The sequence below is a fragment of the Nicotiana tabacum genome, chromosome 19 (genome assembly GCF_000715075.1).
Source record: "Nicotiana tabacum cultivar K326 chromosome 19, ASM71507v2, whole genome shotgun sequence".
In the NCBI taxonomy this organism is placed as follows: Eukaryota; Viridiplantae; Streptophyta; class Magnoliopsida; order Solanales; family Solanaceae; genus Nicotiana; species Nicotiana tabacum.
Window position 1 is genome coordinate 83755732 of NC_134098.1, and position 17565 is coordinate 83773296.

General features: G+C 41.2%; 1 protein-coding gene across 1 annotated transcript; it reads right to left on the minus strand.

Moving 5' to 3' along the window:
- Positions 1 to 449: 449 nt before the first annotated feature.
- On the minus strand, positions 450 to 5753 carry LOC107787161 (peptidyl-prolyl cis-trans isomerase CYP21-1). Its single transcript, XM_016608690.2, has 7 exons — positions 5414 to 5753; positions 3497 to 3575; positions 2342 to 2389; positions 2220 to 2243; positions 1888 to 2070; positions 1699 to 1774; positions 450 to 999 (listed from the first exon to the last, which is right to left on the minus strand). Exons 1-7 carry the CDS (start codon positions 5510 to 5512, stop codon positions 822 to 824), a joined length of 687 nt encoding a protein of 228 aa, XP_016464176.1. The 5' UTR covers positions 5513 to 5753; the 3' UTR covers positions 450 to 821.
- Between the last annotated feature and the right edge of the window lie 11812 nt (positions 5754 to 17565).

Sequence of the window (17565 nt, forward strand, 5' to 3'; positions counted from 1 at the left end):
TATATATATATATAAGTGTAACAAAGCTAAAAAATATATATTAAATTCTGAAAATATTTACATAGTAGAAGGTGATAAAAATTCAAATATAGTCAAAAATTAGGTGCTCACAATCGGGCCATGGCTATATCAAAATAGAGGAATATATTTGGCCCTATAGTATAGAGTACATGTGAACAATATATAGGCGTGTAGGAGTTCCTATTTGGCAGCTTATGACGCTTTTTCTTGTTTAGGCCAGTTTTCATTAGGTGTTAGATTATGCTGGCTTTGACAGAGATATGTTGAAGTCCGACATTAGCACATTCTTTTGTGGAATAAGCACATGAGATGATTAATTGATTTGGGCATAGAAAGAAAACGAAAGAAACCACTCTACTTTGTTTAGAATTATGAAAAGTTTAGAGAGAGGAGAAAAGTTGATCCATCCTCATGGACATGCACAGTGATTTTAGTAGCAGCTCAGTGAAACTTGGTAATGGAAATTCATTCCTATATAGCATTATAGCTTATCTTCACTAAAACAATTTCATTATCTCCAAATTGAAGCGACAGGTTCTTCACTATTTAAACACATCTTAGTACAATATTATTAGCAGTAACTATTTCTGGTCCTAATGGAGAACAAAGGCACTAGGGAATTTGAATGTAAAGAAAATGTGTATAGGTTCAGTTCAATTCCTCTACAAAACCCAAAATATTCACAACCAATTCTAGGATCAACTATGACCTCATAATTAGCACCATAAAAATTTAAGTTGGTGATATAAAAGAAAAGATATATAGGGCTGGTTAGTAACTTCAAAACTTTTGACAAATCTTTATGAAGTTGAACTCTGGCTGTCCTCATCCCACTTGCTCTTAGGTATTTCCCCAGAGTCTGCAATAATAACCTTTTTCCTCGGTTTTCCACTGTAGGTTCCTGCTCCACCCTCTATTGCATATACCGTGTCCATACCTTCAATAACTTTGCCAAATACAACATGCTCCCCGTCCAACCTGCTTGTAAGCTTTAGTATTACTACGAGAAATCTTTGAACATTCAAGGGTTGGTTCCTCCATAATAAGACGGGATGTAACATTATTAAGCAATGCAGGACAAACCCATCTGGAATATTGTTTCACTAGATAATTTGTTTTTCTTTGACAAAGGTTAGGTTCATTTCATTCATAAATAGCAGCAAGGAAGTGCTGAAGTAAAAGTTACAGGAGTCTAGTTGCTTTATTGCTTCACTAAATAATTATCTTTGCTCTCTGGAAAAACAATCTATGTAGTCACAGCATGTTTAAACCATTTTGGAGACGATATATTGTGCTAGATTGTGTCATTCTACCTAACCCGTAGACAGTTGCTAAGGCAGAAATGACTAAAATCAGACAACTCTTACTAGCACCAATAAAACAGTAGTATTAAATTATAAATGAAAAAAGATAAAACGAGCTCACTACGGTCCACTATTCTTTGCTAAATCATTTATCGGGGGTCATTATTTCAGATACCACATTTTGTGGTTCTTTGCTAAATCATTTTGTGAATTGCGAGGCATTCACTGGTTTAGATATAGGTATAATAGAAAGGATTGCAGCATACACCTAATAGGCCTGTTAAAACCTTTGTGTCTGAGTGACTGAGAAGCATTTTGGATTTAATCGATGCAAGTTAATTCCAAATACTGTCATTAAATTTTAAAACTTTACCAGCTAGCCTTCACTGTCGGTATAAAGAACTGACAGCCGTTGGAGTTGGGTCCTGTGTTCACCATGGAAATAACACCTGCAAAAGTCAAAAAATAAGAAGCTTATAAATGTACACATTTATGTGAATACAAATATTTGCCTTTGGTCCTCTAGAGAGAGAGAGAGTGCAATCAATTGATGACTTCAGACCTGCATGAGAATGCTTTATCTTCAGATTCTCGTCACGAAAGGGACCACCATAAATGGAAATGTTTCCCCTTCCATCACCCGACACAATATCTCCACCTTGAATCATGAATCCAGGTATTACACGATGAAATGGCTTTCCCTTGTAGTGAAGAGATATTCCATCAGCGGTCTTGCCCATTTCCCCTGAGTCAAACAACAAGAAGTGCAGCAATTGCAGTCAAAGTATTGTAATATGTATACGTGTGTGAAAGTATATGTATGTAAGTGGTTGCGTGTGTATCACTAAGGAGTCAAAAACTGTGCCAGTTATAATTATACACTAACAGAAGTACCTGTGCACAAAGCCCTGAAATTCTCTGCACAGAAGTAAAAATGCAGGCATTAAGCAACAAGAATGGAAGTATTGTACTGAAGAGGAGAGCAAAGTATGGAAAATAGGTATATAAAGACGTACCAACAGTTTTTGGTACAACTTGCCCATATAATCCAATCACAATTCTTCCTGCAAACATTTGAAGTTTGGATCATTGATACACAAAAATCTTCCCAGCCTTCAACGTGCAAAAATCCAAGGATATTGCAAAAACCATCAAAATAATAAAGATCTTCTTTCCTCTTCAACATGGGCAGCTCGTTAGATATATATTACATTCTATCTATCCTGCTTTACATGGTACAATTATTATTTGGAGAATCAAATAACTTTTTCTTGGTTAAAGATCTTCTTATGTTTGTATAAGTATTTTCATAATGATTTTCTTAAACAATTTCTAAATTTTTTAACTTTTAAAAGGAGTGGTCAAGTTATGGGGTTTCAAGCATAACATTTGTTCTTAAAAGATCAATTAATTAAAGGCCTAAATCAATTCGAAGTTGGATACCTAAACATCGTACTCTAAACCATGTTAGCTGGGAACAGGGACAGCATAGTGCAATGCAAGTTCACAAGTATTATTGTCCTTGAACGAAGCACACACCATACCAGTCACAGCTTTTCTAATCATTATGGGGTTTCAAGCATAACATTTGTTCTTAAAAGATCAATTAATTAAAGGCCTAAATCAACTCGAAGTTGGATACCTAAACATCGTACTCTAAACCATGTTAGCTGGGAACAGGGATAGCATAGTGCAATGCAAGTTCACAAGTATTATTGTCCTTGAACGAAGCACACACCATACCAGTCACAGCTTTTCTAATCATTAATAGATCAAGCCATTATATGTCATGCATAAAATTTTGTTTTTCGGATGGAAAGATAGTGCAATCATCCCGATCCTTCATCGATTAGTAGCATGAGAATCAAAAGGTGAAGTGGTCAACAGGGGGGTTGAGCAATGAGCATAGATTACAGATTTAGTTAAAGCAAAAAGGGAAAAGTAACTAAGTCAGCACGACATAGTGAGAAACTGTTTCAGAAAGGATAATAAGGAAAGCCTCAGTAAAAGAATACCAGGTCACTGATTCAACCCATTTACATTTCCTTTTTTTTTCTTTCCTTTTTTCTTTAATTGTGGGCGGGGGCACTTGATTTGGGAATTTTATATCTGTTGTTTATTAAGTAAATGGCATCAAACAAAATAAGAACGTCAGCAGAAGATGTCCATACCTACACGTTGTTTATCTATATCAACATCCAAGAATACTCTGTGGGTAATATCATACACCTCTTCCACCTTTTCATATTCCTGAGAAATTAAACAGGTAAGCAAATAATAATTCTTCGTAAACTGTTGGAGCAAAAAATATCACTACTGGTCAAAAGGGGTTCTTAGAAATAGAATAGAAGATACTGACAAACTTGCAAATGAGACTCCAGAATTAGTCTTATAGCTTTTAAATAGCAGATTCTAACTCCAGCTAATAGTTTGAAGCTAAAATAGATAGATGAGATTTTAACTTTTTAGTAGCTTGTCTTATTAGTATAAACCTCTAAAAATGTGAATCACACAATGATGTCCTCCAAACAGCATTCCCCTAATTTTTCTGTACTAGAATTACTTTTTTATGGTTTGGAGAGGAGGGCGATAGATACCTTAACTTGAGGATAGGGACTGCTTGAAGATGTAAAATAACTGGGGTGGATACACAAGTCCCTCCAATTTAGATGCAAATAAGAGGGTAAGTATTTTTATTCTATCTTTTTGTACCAAATAAACAGACAGAAACGATAGATATTTCACCTAGCGAAAATGTAAATCAATATGTGCGCTCCGTTGCGCCAGACCAAACACAGTGTATTATACAACATCTATATATATATCTCCATACGAATAGCATTACTGATTATACCAAAATGATTGTGCATGCATGGAGAAACAGAGCCGACCACTCTAAACTGGTTCGACTGAGATGGCTAAAGAAATTCTATTCAAATGAACTTAAGTAGCAGAAACAATGTCAAAGCTATGCTACAAAATGAAAACTAGAGGGGGAAATGACGATCTGCCACATGAAGAATATGGTACATGACTAAGCTTCACATCTTTCTATTTAAGTTTATTTGCACATTACCAATTATCATCCCTTATCCAGATATAGCACATGGAACAAATAAACAAGTACTGAGAGTTTGAGCCAACCAGGAGATGATCATTTCAATTTATATTTCAAGGAAACTGGAAACCTTGATTCCAAAGATTGGGGATGAGATATGATTGCACAACTTCTGGTCTTCTATTGACATGCAGAAAGCTAAACCAATGTTAGATTGTGATTCTACTTATCTTGAAATTATAGATCACATATCATTAGTCAATGATACTTGCAGATTCAAGGGAAACTCCAAGACTATAGAAAAAGGTATACTATGTTAATTGTGTAGCAGGCTAGCAGCTGACATCTCAAAATTTTGGGAGGCTCCAAGACTAGCCTTTTGAGCTGTGTTCTGAAGAAACTCTATTCCAAAATATTTTTTCTCCTTCCTTTGCTCCTCCTTATCTTGCTTCTCATATGCTCTCCAATTGGAAAAGTAGTGGGCAACATCAAACCTATTACCAATCAGTCATCATTCCCATAAACTGGCCTGACATCGCTTGAAGCGCATTGCACAACGATCCAAATCTAACCACCATAAGTTCCATGAAATTGATTCTCACTAATTATTCACATCTCACACAAATATATTACAAATGAAATACCTTCCCCTTTTAATTTAGCTGGTAACGTTGACTAGGCAATATCCTAAGCTCCCTATCACTATTAAATGCGTGCAGAAAACATAGCATTGCTTCAAACAATGTCGTTAAAGACATTGCAAGCCTATCAAATCACTACAAAGTAACTTAGCAGGTAAATGAGTAAATTTCTATACTGTGAGAAAAAAATGAGATCTTTTCTAATACTGCTTTAAGTCTGCAATAAAGAATCAATGCCTAATAACACCTTATGAACATAATTTATAATCAATCCAATTTTGACAACAACCAGATCCAAAACCATTACATTGAATTATCTAATTACCTAAAACTTACAGATGTAACAGAAGAAAGAAACAAAATACAAAAAAGAGACAAAAAAATTGTACCTTTTGGGAGAAGGAGGAGGCAAGAAAGATAAGAACTAAAACAGCAAGAAAGATCAGAAGCCACCGCGGCTGCAATAAAACTGAGATCGCTCTACCCATCTCCTCTAAATAAATTCAAAAAATTTCAGAGATTTCTGCTATGTTCTTCCATTGTCAACAAAATTAAATGGCTCTCTTTGGGCACTGAATGATTATGTAGATGACGCATATAATGAAGTGAGAGGTGTGGAGAAATAGTGTAAGATTTATTTATTTATTTAATTGAGTGTCAGTAGACTTTCAGAGCATGAAATTGTTGTTCTTGCTCAGCTTCGTCATTACTACTCCTATTTGATTATTCAGACATATTGATTTGGGTGTTGTTCGATTTTTATTTTCTTAGGGGGCTTTTTTGCAATTAGTGTTCGGCCGCAAACTCTACTTTTGGGCTGATTCAATTAGATATTAAAGGGCTCAGTCTCTCAATGGGCAAACTACAGTTAGAATACGGGCTATCGGAGAGGCTTAATCTATGGGCCAATAGGTGCACATACAGCAATTCTTAAGTATGTTATTTAGAGATTAGCCAGCACTTATTTTATTATGAAATTTTGATTTAAAAATTTTAACTTCGGAAAAATTTGGACATTTTTGTCCCCAAAAATTGAACTGAAAAATAAAAATTCAGAACGTATTGGCTAATTCCTAAATAACATCCTTTTAGAATGGTTATTTGGGGTGTGTTTGGTATGAGGGAAAATATTTTCCAACTTTCCCATGTTTGGTTGGCTCAACAATGTTTTGGAAAATATTTTCCTCGTGAACTCATTTTTCTCCAAAATTTTTTCCAAAATAAGTGATAAAATCACTCATTTTTCAAGAAAACATTTTCGAGGAAAATATTTTCCATGGACCCTTGGTGTCACTTCTACATATGTTTGATCTATGGGACTTTTACACAAATAGCATGCCAAATTCACTGTTTACTTTCTCCATCCAATATATATAGATTATAAATGATTATATTCTATTATGTACATATTTATATATGAATTATACATATATTTGTTTACCGAAAAAATCGGATAACGTTAGATTTTGTGTATGGTTCTAAGGATATGCGATACAATTCGATATAAATCGTGTAGATAAATAGAGATATGTATATTCTTGACTACGAGAATGCAAATAGTGGGCAATAAGAATGAATGAGATAACGTAAAACAAACACAAAGGGATATCTTTCAATCTGAGAATTGATTTTTTTCTTTGTCTCTCCCCTTTAGCTTACAAGGATTCCCCCTTTTATAGAAGAAGGTCATTACAAAAAATAATAAAATAAAACATATAGTAGAAGGCCCATGATGACTTGTCTCTTCCTTGATTCCCGTCAAGATTCTCTCTCTTGGTGCGATCGTAACGGCTCTTGTCTGTGATCTCGATACTGGCTCGAACTCGTTACTGGGTTGGCCCCTCCAGTCTTGGCTCGAGTTCGACCTTTGAGATGGGCGTCGCGCATTTCCGACCTCGAAGCAGTGCCTTGCGGATCAATTCGGTCACGGGCTCGATAGGGTTATCGAGCCGACTCCTCGAGCGACCTTCGGGCTCAAGGCTCGTTAGTACCGACTTCGGAGCTCATTCCCAAAATCTCATTCCGACTTTTTAACACTCTAACTAGATCGAACATAGGAAGGCCGAAATCTATTTCGACCGTATACAGATAGTCTCCTCGTTTCTCACGAAGGATGCGGTGAGAATCGATGTGATTTTTGGTGGTTCGATTGGGTCATAAGCGGACGTTTCACAGGGATCGATTATGACGTATGTGATAGCTGTCCTATCGATTCAGCCTTTCAAGGTATTTAATGCTTGTCAGACGGCGGTCGGCCACCTGTGATATTGAACTGTCACGATGCGAGCCTATAAATAGCTCTTCCAACTATCATTTACTTCTTTCACGCGTTCAATCCCCCAAATTTTCTCATCTTTTCTTCCTTTCTTGTTGCTACCAGAGTTTTGGTGTCGTCAATTTTTCGCTTTCCTTTGTCTTTCTTCCTCCCATATAAATGGCCAAGACTTCGAAAACTGTGCCTCAGAAGGAGAAAGCTTCCTCTTCACGGCCGTCCGGCGACAAGGCGCCGGTAGAGCCGTCTACCTATGACTACATTCCCGGCCCGTGTACTCTAAAGATCGATTTTAAGGTTGAGAATCCTTTATCCGTCCCGAGTTTATACGAGCACGTGTCGATGTATATGTGCTCTATAACGGAGGGTCATCTCAAGGCCGTTAGAAAAGACTACAACTGGGATTCCGAGGTCGTGTTGCAAATTCCATCCCCCGAAGAGAGTGTCGTCACCCATGTGGAGGGAAGTGTTTACACTTATCCTTTCACATTGGGTCCGGTCGACCCGGAGATCATCGATTTTTGCAAGAAATATCAGGTCACCCTTGGTCAGATTCATCCCTCTCTGTGGCGCATAGTAATCCTACTTCGCTTCTTCTCCACCAAAGCCGGGGGGCTGGATTTTTCCCTAAATCACCTCATACGGTTGTATCAGCTTCAAATCTTTCGAGGATTAATCAGACTTCATCATCGGGCATCGAAGGCTTTGATGTCAAGTATCGACGAAGACAAGGATCGGGGTTGGATGGGGCGTTACATTCGGGTGAGGACCCGTGACCTCATTCCGGAAGAGAAGATGCCGTTCCCCGAGGAATGGAATTTCGACCGTAAGTTATTCTCATAAGATATCGCCTTTTGTATCCTTTCCTGAATTTATTTTATGTTTCTTCCCGATATACAGCTGCCCTTTGGATGCCACAAGCGGTGCCCGACCTCGAGGATTAGGTTCGGAAGTTAGCCTTGACTTCCTCTTATACCGAACGCGCTTGGCGTGATTTGGCTAAAGGCAGATGGGAAGCCAAGAACCACGGTAAGTTTTTATTTCTCGTTTCCTTCGAAGCGCTCTTTGTGCTCCATTCGTTACCGATTTCCTTTCATGCAGGCGTAACCAAGGATGCCGTTTTGAGGCCTTCGAGCAGTGAAGAAAGGACCAAGAAGCGCAAAGCTGCCTCTCGATCAGAGGGCCCCGAGCCCGAAACTCAAAGGGTGAGGAAGAAAGCAATTTCCCTTTTTTCCAATGGCTGAGAGAAGAAGAAGAAAATGAAGAAAAAGAAGAGGAAGAAGGAGATGCCTCGGCCTTGGTGTCCCGATCTGCCAGAGCTATCATGGCCACCGAAGCTCCTGAACCGATGGTAGTTGTACTGGTCGAGGTTGACTCCGGGATCCAGAGTCTTGATCGGAACGCCCCGAGTGATTCACTCGGGACTATGACAATGGGTTATTCGCCTTCTCTTCCCGCCTTTTCTGAGGAGGCGTTAAAGGAAGCTCGAGAATTGAAGACCCCCGATATGGGCGGAGGCTCTAGTGCAGGGGATCCCTTTCGGGATTGCTTTACCGGAGTCGGTGATGCTTCCGATATCGGGGATTCTTCTCTTCTACTGGAAGAGGCCCAACGTTTTATTACTCGGGTAATGATTTTATTATACTTGGTTTCTTTGTTCTTTTTCGAATTTGACTCGTGTTCTTTCCCTACTGTGTAGGCCATTAGTAGATTTCGGGTTGACCTTAGCCAGTATGAGGCCGAGCTTCAGAAGGTCTCGCGTGAGAGAGATGTTTTGCGGCTTCTTTACAGCCAAAAGGACGAGGCTATAAAGGACCTCCAAGTGGATTTGGCTAAGGCTCGTGAAGAAGAGGCCGAACTTGACAAGCATGTGAGCCTCGTTCTGTTAAAGTATGGGTTTGACTCGACTGCGGAAGTTAACCCTTCGTTGTCTCAGCTGCAGCAAAAGTTTGAAATGATCGGGTCACTTCTGGAAGAAGTCGGTCAAATCAAAGCCGAATGTAATCGGTGGAAGGAGACTATCGATCGCCTGGCTGCAGAAAAAGAGACCATTTTGACCAACTTGTTATCGACCGATGTCCAGCTTCGAAACGTTAAGCAAAAGAGTTTGGCTCAAGCTAAGAGGGTCGAGGATCTTGAAGCCCAGCTTGCTGAGGCCAAGGCCGAGGTTGAGTCATCAAAAATCTTGGCGGATAAGTCTATTGCCGTGTATTAGGCTGATGCCGAGGCTTCTCAGATGGAGGCACGAGAGGCAGCAGATACTGCTGGCACCCGAGCACATTGGATTGATGAACTTGCCAAATGTAGGTCTCGGAGGGAGACCCTTTTGAGGAGATACATGTTCGGGGTTTCGACCTTACTGAAGAAATAAAAAAGGCTAAAGAGCTCGAAGCTGAAGCCTTGGCTTCTGATGGCGATGATGATGATGATGACGGTAGCAAGAGCGGATCCGAGGGTGATCGGGAAGCTTAGTTCATAGTTATGTTTGTAAACATGTAGAAATTTTTGTATATAGACAACTTTGGCCGATTTGTGAAGACTTTATGCGTGCCTTTACAAATGTTTTCACAAGGATCTTAACAATTCAATCAAATTTGGACTTTGTAGTCTCTAATATTGATTTGTTCAAAGTGACGTAGCCCTTGGGCTTACTAGTTGAGTTAGTGATTCGAATTTGAAGAAATATAATCCGTAGGCGTAATAGTCGAGCGAGCGCTTTTCTTGAACTCGAAGTGAAAGTAGCCTATAGGCTTTAATTGTCGAGTGAATGATTCGAACTCGAAGTAATGTAGCACGTGGGCATGATGGTCGAGTGAGTGATTGCTCGAACTCGAAATAAAAGTAGCCCGTAGGCTTTAGTCGTCGAGTAAATGATTCGAACTCGATGCAATATAGCCTGTAGGCATAACGATCGAAGTAGCCCATAGACTTAGCAGTCGAGTGAATGATTCAAACTCGATGCAATGTAACCCATAGGCGTAACGGTCGAAGTAGCCCGTAGGCTTAGCAGTCGAGTGAATGATTCGAACTCAATGCAATGTAGCCCGTAGGCATAACGATCGAAGTAGCCCGTAGGCTTATTAGTCGAGTGAATGATTCGAACTCGATGCAATGTAGCTCGTAGGCATAACGATCGAAGTAGACCGTAGGCTTAGCAGTCGAGTGAATGATTCGAACTCGATGAAATGTAGCCCGTAGGCATAACGATCGAAGTAGCCCGTAGGCTTTAGTCATCGAGTGAATGATTCGAACTCGATGCAATGTAGCCTGTAGGCATAACGATCGAAGTAGCCCGTAGACTTAGCAGTCGAGTGAATGATTCAAAATCGATGCAATGTAGCCCGTAAGCATAGCGATCGAAATAGCCCGTAGGCTTTAGTCATCGAGTGAATGATTCGAACTCGATGCAATGTAGCCTGTAGGCATAACGATCGAAGTAGCCCGTAGACTTAGCAGTCGAGTGAATGATTCAAACTCGATGCAATGTAGCCCGTAGGCATAGCGATCGAAATAGCCCGTAGGCTTAGCAGTCGAGTGGATGATTCGAACTCGATGCAATGTAGCCCGTAGGCATAACGATCGAAGTAGACCGTAGTCTTAGCAGTCGAGTGAATGATTCGAACTCGATGCAATGTAGCCCATAGGCATAACGATCGAAGTAGCCCGTAGGCTTAGCAGTCGAGTGAATGATTCGAACTCGATGCAATGTAGCCCGTAGGTGTAATGGTCGAAGTAGCCCATAGGCTTAGCAGTCAAGTGAATGATTCGAACTCGATGCAATGTAGCCCGTAGGCATAATGGTCGAATTTAACTTGATTCTATTTGCATAATAAATCTCCAAATAGAAGAATTTTCCTTGGATATAAGATGCCGATAAAGAAGAGAACTTTCTTCGCACGTTATTACACGTGTTCATGTTTCGTGCCTGGGTTCGGGCCAATCTACATGATCATGGTTCGTTTCGACTATTTGGCTCTTACAATTTTTCCTATTGGAACCCTGTTGTTGTGAAATAACTTTCTCTCATCTGAACTCGATGTATTTGAGGGCCTGATGCCCCCTCAGTATTCGAGGTCGATTGTAAAGAGGCCTCGGATATTGTTGTAGGTGCAGTACGATCAATGGTTGCCTCATTAAAAACCTTACCGAAAAACTCATTTGGGATAAAATCGGTCTAAGGAAAAAAGAGTGCAACGCGTGCTTTCAAGTGAAAGATCCATCTTAGCCCTCTTTCAGGCTTCTGCAGGGGTCAGTTTTGAAATGTAAATGAATATGGAAAGGTCGTACCTTAGCAGTAGTACCGTTTTAGATGTGATACATTCCAGCTGCTTGATAGTTGTTTGCCGTTTATAATGTCGAGCCTGTATGATCCCTTTCCGATGTTCTCGAGCACCTGATATGGTCCTTCCCAATTCGGTCCTAGTCCTAGTTTTCCTTTGTTCGGATTTCGGGTATTGATGGTAACTTTCCTTAACACTAAGTCCCGGGGCTTGAAATGGTGGAGCTTGGTTCTTCGATTATAGTATCTTTCGATTCGCTATTTTTGGGAGGCCAATTGGACGAGAGCAGCTTCTCGTCTTTCGTCCGATAGTTTGAGGCTGGTATTCATAGACTCGTTATTTGATTTTTCCATCGCGAATCAAAATCTGACACTGGGTTCACCAACTTCGACGGGTATCAATACTTCAGACCCATATACTAAGGAGAATGGGGTCGCCCCCGTACTGGATTTTGACGCCGTCTGATATGCCCAAAGGACTTCGGGCAGGATTTCTCTCCATTTTCCTTTAGCATCGTTTAACCTCTTCTTTTGGTTTTGAATGACAGTTTTGTTTGTTGATTTGGCATGTCCATTACCGCTGGGGTGGTATGGCGTCGATAGTATCCTTCTTATTTTGTGGTCCTTGAGGAATCTCGTTACCTTGCTGCCAACGAATTGTTTTCCATTGTCACATACTATTTCGGCGGGTATCCCGAATCGGCATATGATATGATCCCAAATAAAGTCTATAACTTCTTTTTCTCTTATTTTCTCGAACGCCTGCGCTTCAACCCATTTAGAAAAATAGTCAGTCATAAATAAAATAAATTTAATTTTACCTGGGGTCGATGGTAGGGGGCCGACGATATCCATTCCCCATTTCATGAACGGCCATGGGGATAGGACTGAGTGGAGTTGCTCTCTGGGTTGATGGATCATTGGTGCAAACCTTTGATATTTTGTCACATTTACGAACAAATTCCTTTGCATCTTTGCCCATACCGATCCTATAATACCCTGCTCTGATTATTTTTCGAACTAATGTATCGGCCCCGGAGTGATTCCCGCAAATGCCCTCATGCACTTCCCGTAGGATGTAATCGGTATCTCCCGGACCCAAGCATACTGCCAACAGTTCATCGAATGTTCTTCGGTACAGCGTCCCGTCAGAAGCCAACGTGAATCTAGCAGCTTTAGTCCGTAGGGTCCTAAAATCTTTAGGGTCGGATGGGAGCTTTACGCTTTTTAAGTATTCAATATATTTGTTTCTCCAATCCCAGGTTAAGCTTGTAGAATTTATCTCGGTGTGACCTTCTTTGATTACCGATCTCGAAAGTTGAACAACATTCCCCGAACCCAAGTCATCTACCTTGACCGACGATCCCAAATTCGCAAGCGCATCGACCTCATTGTTCTGTTCTCGTGGAACATGCCGTAAAGTCCATTGTTTGAAATGGTGCAAAGTGACAAGCAGTTTATCTAAATACCTTTGCATTCTGCCTTTTCGAACTTCGAAGGTTTTGTTTACTTGACACACCACCAGCAAAGAGTCACAATTGGCTTTAATGACTTCTGCTCCCAAGTTTCTAGCTAGCTCGAGACCTGCAATCATGGATTCATACTCGGCCTCGTTGTTATTCAACCTGATAGTTTTAATAGATTGCCTAATAGTGTTACCCGTGGGTGGTTTCAAGACTATGCCCAGCCCAGACCCTTTCACGTTCGAAGCCCCGTCCGTAAAAAGGATCCATACCCCCGATGATGTACCTGATTTCAACAGGAGTTCTTTTTCGACTTCGGGTACGAGGGTTGGCGTGAAATCGGCCACAAAGTCTGCTAAAATTTGAGACTTAATGGCCGTACAGGGTTGATATTCGATATCGTACCCACTGAGTTCAACGGCCCATTTGGCCAGCCGGCCCGATAACTCGGGTTTGTGTAAAATATTACTAAGCGGGTATATGGTTAATACGCATATGGGATGACATTGGAAGTATGGCCTTAACTTTCTAGAGGCGCTTATCAGTACAAGTGCCAATTTTTCTAGGAGCGGATATCTAGTTTCCGCTTCTCCTAAGGTTCGACTCATATAATAAACGGGGAATTGCGTACCTTGCTCTTCTCGAACTAGGACACCGCTTACGGCGACTTCCGATACTGCCAAGTACAAACAAAATTTTTTATCTGTTTTTGGAGTGTGAAGTAGTGGTGGGCTTGATAGATATCATTTTAGTTCCTCTAATTCTTATTGGCACTCCGGGGTCCAAGCAAAATTGTACTTCTTTTTGAGTAGAGAGAAAAATTTGTGACTTCGAACAGATGATCTTGAAATGAACTGGCCTAAGGCTGCAATCCAACCCATTAGCCTTTGTACGGCTTTTACGATGTCCACAACAACGATGTCTTCGATGGCCTTGATTTTATCGGGTTTAATCTTTATTCCCCGATGTGACACCATTAAGCCGAGGAACTTGCCCGAACCGACCTTGAAAGCACATTTTTCGGGGTTGAGCTTCATGTTGTATTTCCTCAAAATTTCGAACGTTTCCTGCAAATGGGTCAAATGGTCCTCTGCGCGTAGGGATTTAACTAGCATGTCATCAATATAAACTTCCATTGATTTTCCTATTTGTTCTTCGAATATTTTATTTACTAGGCGTTGGTAAGTAGCCCCTGCATTCTTTAGCCCGAAGGGCATCACATTATAACAATACATTCCATATTTGGTGACAAATGAAGTCTTTTCCTGGTCCTCCGGGTTCATCTGGATTTGATTATACCCGGAATAGGCATCGAGAAAAGTGAGGATCTCGTGGCCGGCCGTGGCATCGATCATGCGATCGATGTTGGGCAACGAAAAGGAATCTTTGGGGCATGCTTTGTTCAAATTCTTATAGTCCACACACATTCTAAGTTTGTTCCCTTTTTTAGGCACTACAACTACGTTGGCTAACCATTCGGGATATTTCACCTCCCGAATGAACCCTACTTTGAGAAGCTTAGTTACCTCGTCCTTTATGAATGCGTGCTTTCCCTCGGACTGGGGTCTTCTCTTTTGCTTCACTGGTCTGAACCTGGGGTCCAAACTTAGCCGATGCGTCGTTATGTCCGGCGGGATCCCTGTTATATCTAAATGGGACCAGGCAAAACAATCGTGTTATTGATAAGAAATTGAATGAGTTTCTTCTTGAGTTCGGGGCTCAACCCCGTTCCCAAGTATACCTTTCGCTCGGGCCAGTGCTCGACTAATGTGACTCGCTCCAGTTCCTCGATTGTTGATTTGGTGGCGTCGGAGTCATCGGGAATCATGAAAGATCGAGGGACCCTTTGCTCATCATCCTCTTCGATCTTCTGGTTATCCGGCTGGGTCGAAGGCGATGTCTGTGATTGCTATTTGGTGTCCCGTTCTCCTTCCGAGCCCGATCCTTTTATCGGCGAAGGTGAGGACATTGGTATAGCTTCCTCGAAGGTGAACATTTCCTTTGTGGCTGGTTGTTCTCCGTACACCGTTTTGACACCTATTAATGTAGGGAATTTGAGGGCCTGGTGTAGGGTCGAAGGTATAACTCTCATGTTGTGGATCCATGGCCTTCCGAAAAGGGCGTTGTATCTCATATCGCCTTCGATCACGTGAAACTTTATTTCCTGGATGGTTCCGGCCACGTTTATTGGTAGGGTTATCTCGCCTTTGGTGGTTTCACATGCCATATTGAACCCGTTTAGAACCAGAGTTACGGGTATGATCTGATCCTGTAGGCCGAGTTGTTCTACTACCTTCAATCGGATGATGTTGACCGAGCTACCTAGATCGATTAACACACACTTAATTTTAGTTTTATTCATGAGTACAGATATTACCAGTGCATCGTTATGAGGTTGGATGACCCCTTCTGCATCTTCATCATCGAAGGACAAAGTCCCCATGGGTGCGTAATCTTGAGTCCGAGATCGTTTTTCCCTCACAATCGATGTTTTAGTGCGTTTAAGCACTGGTCCCTGAGGGGTATTGATGCCACCGATGATCATGTGAATGACGTGCTGCGGTTCTTCTTGCTCGTTTTGTTTGCTGAAGTCCCTGTTTTTAAAATGGTTCTTCGCCCTATCACTCAGAAATTCCCGAATGTGCCCTTTGTTAAATAAGCGGGCTATTTCCTCTCTTAGTTGCCTGCAATCTTCCGTTCTGTGGCCATGGGTACCATGATATTCGCACGTTTGATTGGGATTTCTTTGGGCAGGATTGGTCTGCATAGGTCGAAGCCATTTAGTGTCTTTGATGCGTCCGATGGCCGACATGGTAGCAGATGCACCAACGCCGAAGTTATATTCTGATAATCGAGGTGCTTCTATAGGATCGACATATTTATCAAAGCCGCTCTTACTCATAAGTCCCCGAGAATTTTTCCCTCGGTCATTCCTTCGATTGTTTCGAATTGTATTGTGTGCTGAACCATTATTCACCCGATCTGTGACGTACGGTCGATATCGGTCTCTGTCCGACCTTTGTTCTCTGTCGATCTCCTTTTGGTTTTTAGTAGTTGTCCTGTTCTGATGCACAGGTCCACACGGATCTCCCAACTGATCATCCTCGACCCTAATTTTTGATTGGTATTGGTTGTGTACATCTGCCCAAGTTATCGCTGGATATTCGATCAAATTTTGTTTCAGCCGATGTGATGCTGTCGAACTTAGCTCGTTCAACCCTTAGGTGAAAGCTTGTACGGCCCAATCGTCTGTGACCGGTGGTAGTTCCATGCATTCCATTTGAATTCGGGATACGAATTCCCTCAGCATTTCATTCCCCATTTGCTTTACTTTGAAGAGGTCTGATTTCCTTGTTGCAACCTTTATGGCACCAGCATGTGCCTTTACGAACGAATCTGCTAACATGGCAAAAGAATCGATAGAATTTGGTGGTAAATTGTGATACCAGATCATCGCTCCCTTCGAGAGGGTGTCCCCGAACTTTTTCAACAACACGGATTCGATCTCATCGTCCTCCAAATAGTTACCTTTGATGGCACATGTGTAAGAGGTGACATGTTCATTAGGATCGGTCGTACTGTTATATTTGGGAATTTCGGGCATACGAAATTTTTTGGGGATTGGTTTCGGTGCCGCACTCGAGGGAAAAGGCTTTTGTATGAATTTTTTCGAATCAAGCCCTTTTATCATTGGTGGAGCCCCCGGGATTTGATCGACCCTGGCATTGTATGTTTTCACTCTCTTGTCGTTGGCTTCGACTCGTTTTGTGAGTTCCTCGAGCAATTTAGTAATTCCGGGAGTAGTCCCCGATTCTTGCTCGTTTGATTTCACTATGGCGGGTTCTGTTCTGGGGGTGATTTCTCGAAGTAGATTGGAATCCGGCCTGCTTTGTGCACGAGTTTGGCTCTGTAACTGAGCTATCGCTACTTGTTGGGCTTGTAGCATCTCGAAGATCATACGTAAGCTGGCCCCGATTTCCCCTGCATTTTGGGTGTCTCGGGCTACGGATCGAGTACCGCCCTGAATACTTCTTTCTGGTTCGGAACGCTAATTCGCCTCCAAAGCTATTTGTGAATTGACATCCAATGACATCCAATGGTATTTCCTTCCTGCCCTGAGTGCCAAGTTGTTGGTTTCATCTTGGAGGTCGGCTTCGTGGTCGTTAGGTAAAGCCATTGCTAATTTCGAGGTTGCAAGCTGGCGTGTACTTTAGATTTGTATCAAACGATCACTGTTACCCTTAGTCCCACGGTAGACGCTAAACTGTTTACCGAAAAAATCGGATAACGTTAGATTTTATGTATGGTTCTAAGGATATGCGATACAATTCGATATAAATCATGTAGAGAAATAGAGATATGTATATTCTTGACTATGAGAATGCAAATAGTGGGCAATAAGAATGAATGAGATAACGTAAAACAAACACAAAGGGATATCTTTCAATCTGAGAATTGATTTTTTCTTTGTCTCTCCCCTTTAGCTTACAAGGATTCCCCCTTTTATAGAAGAGGGTCATTACAAAA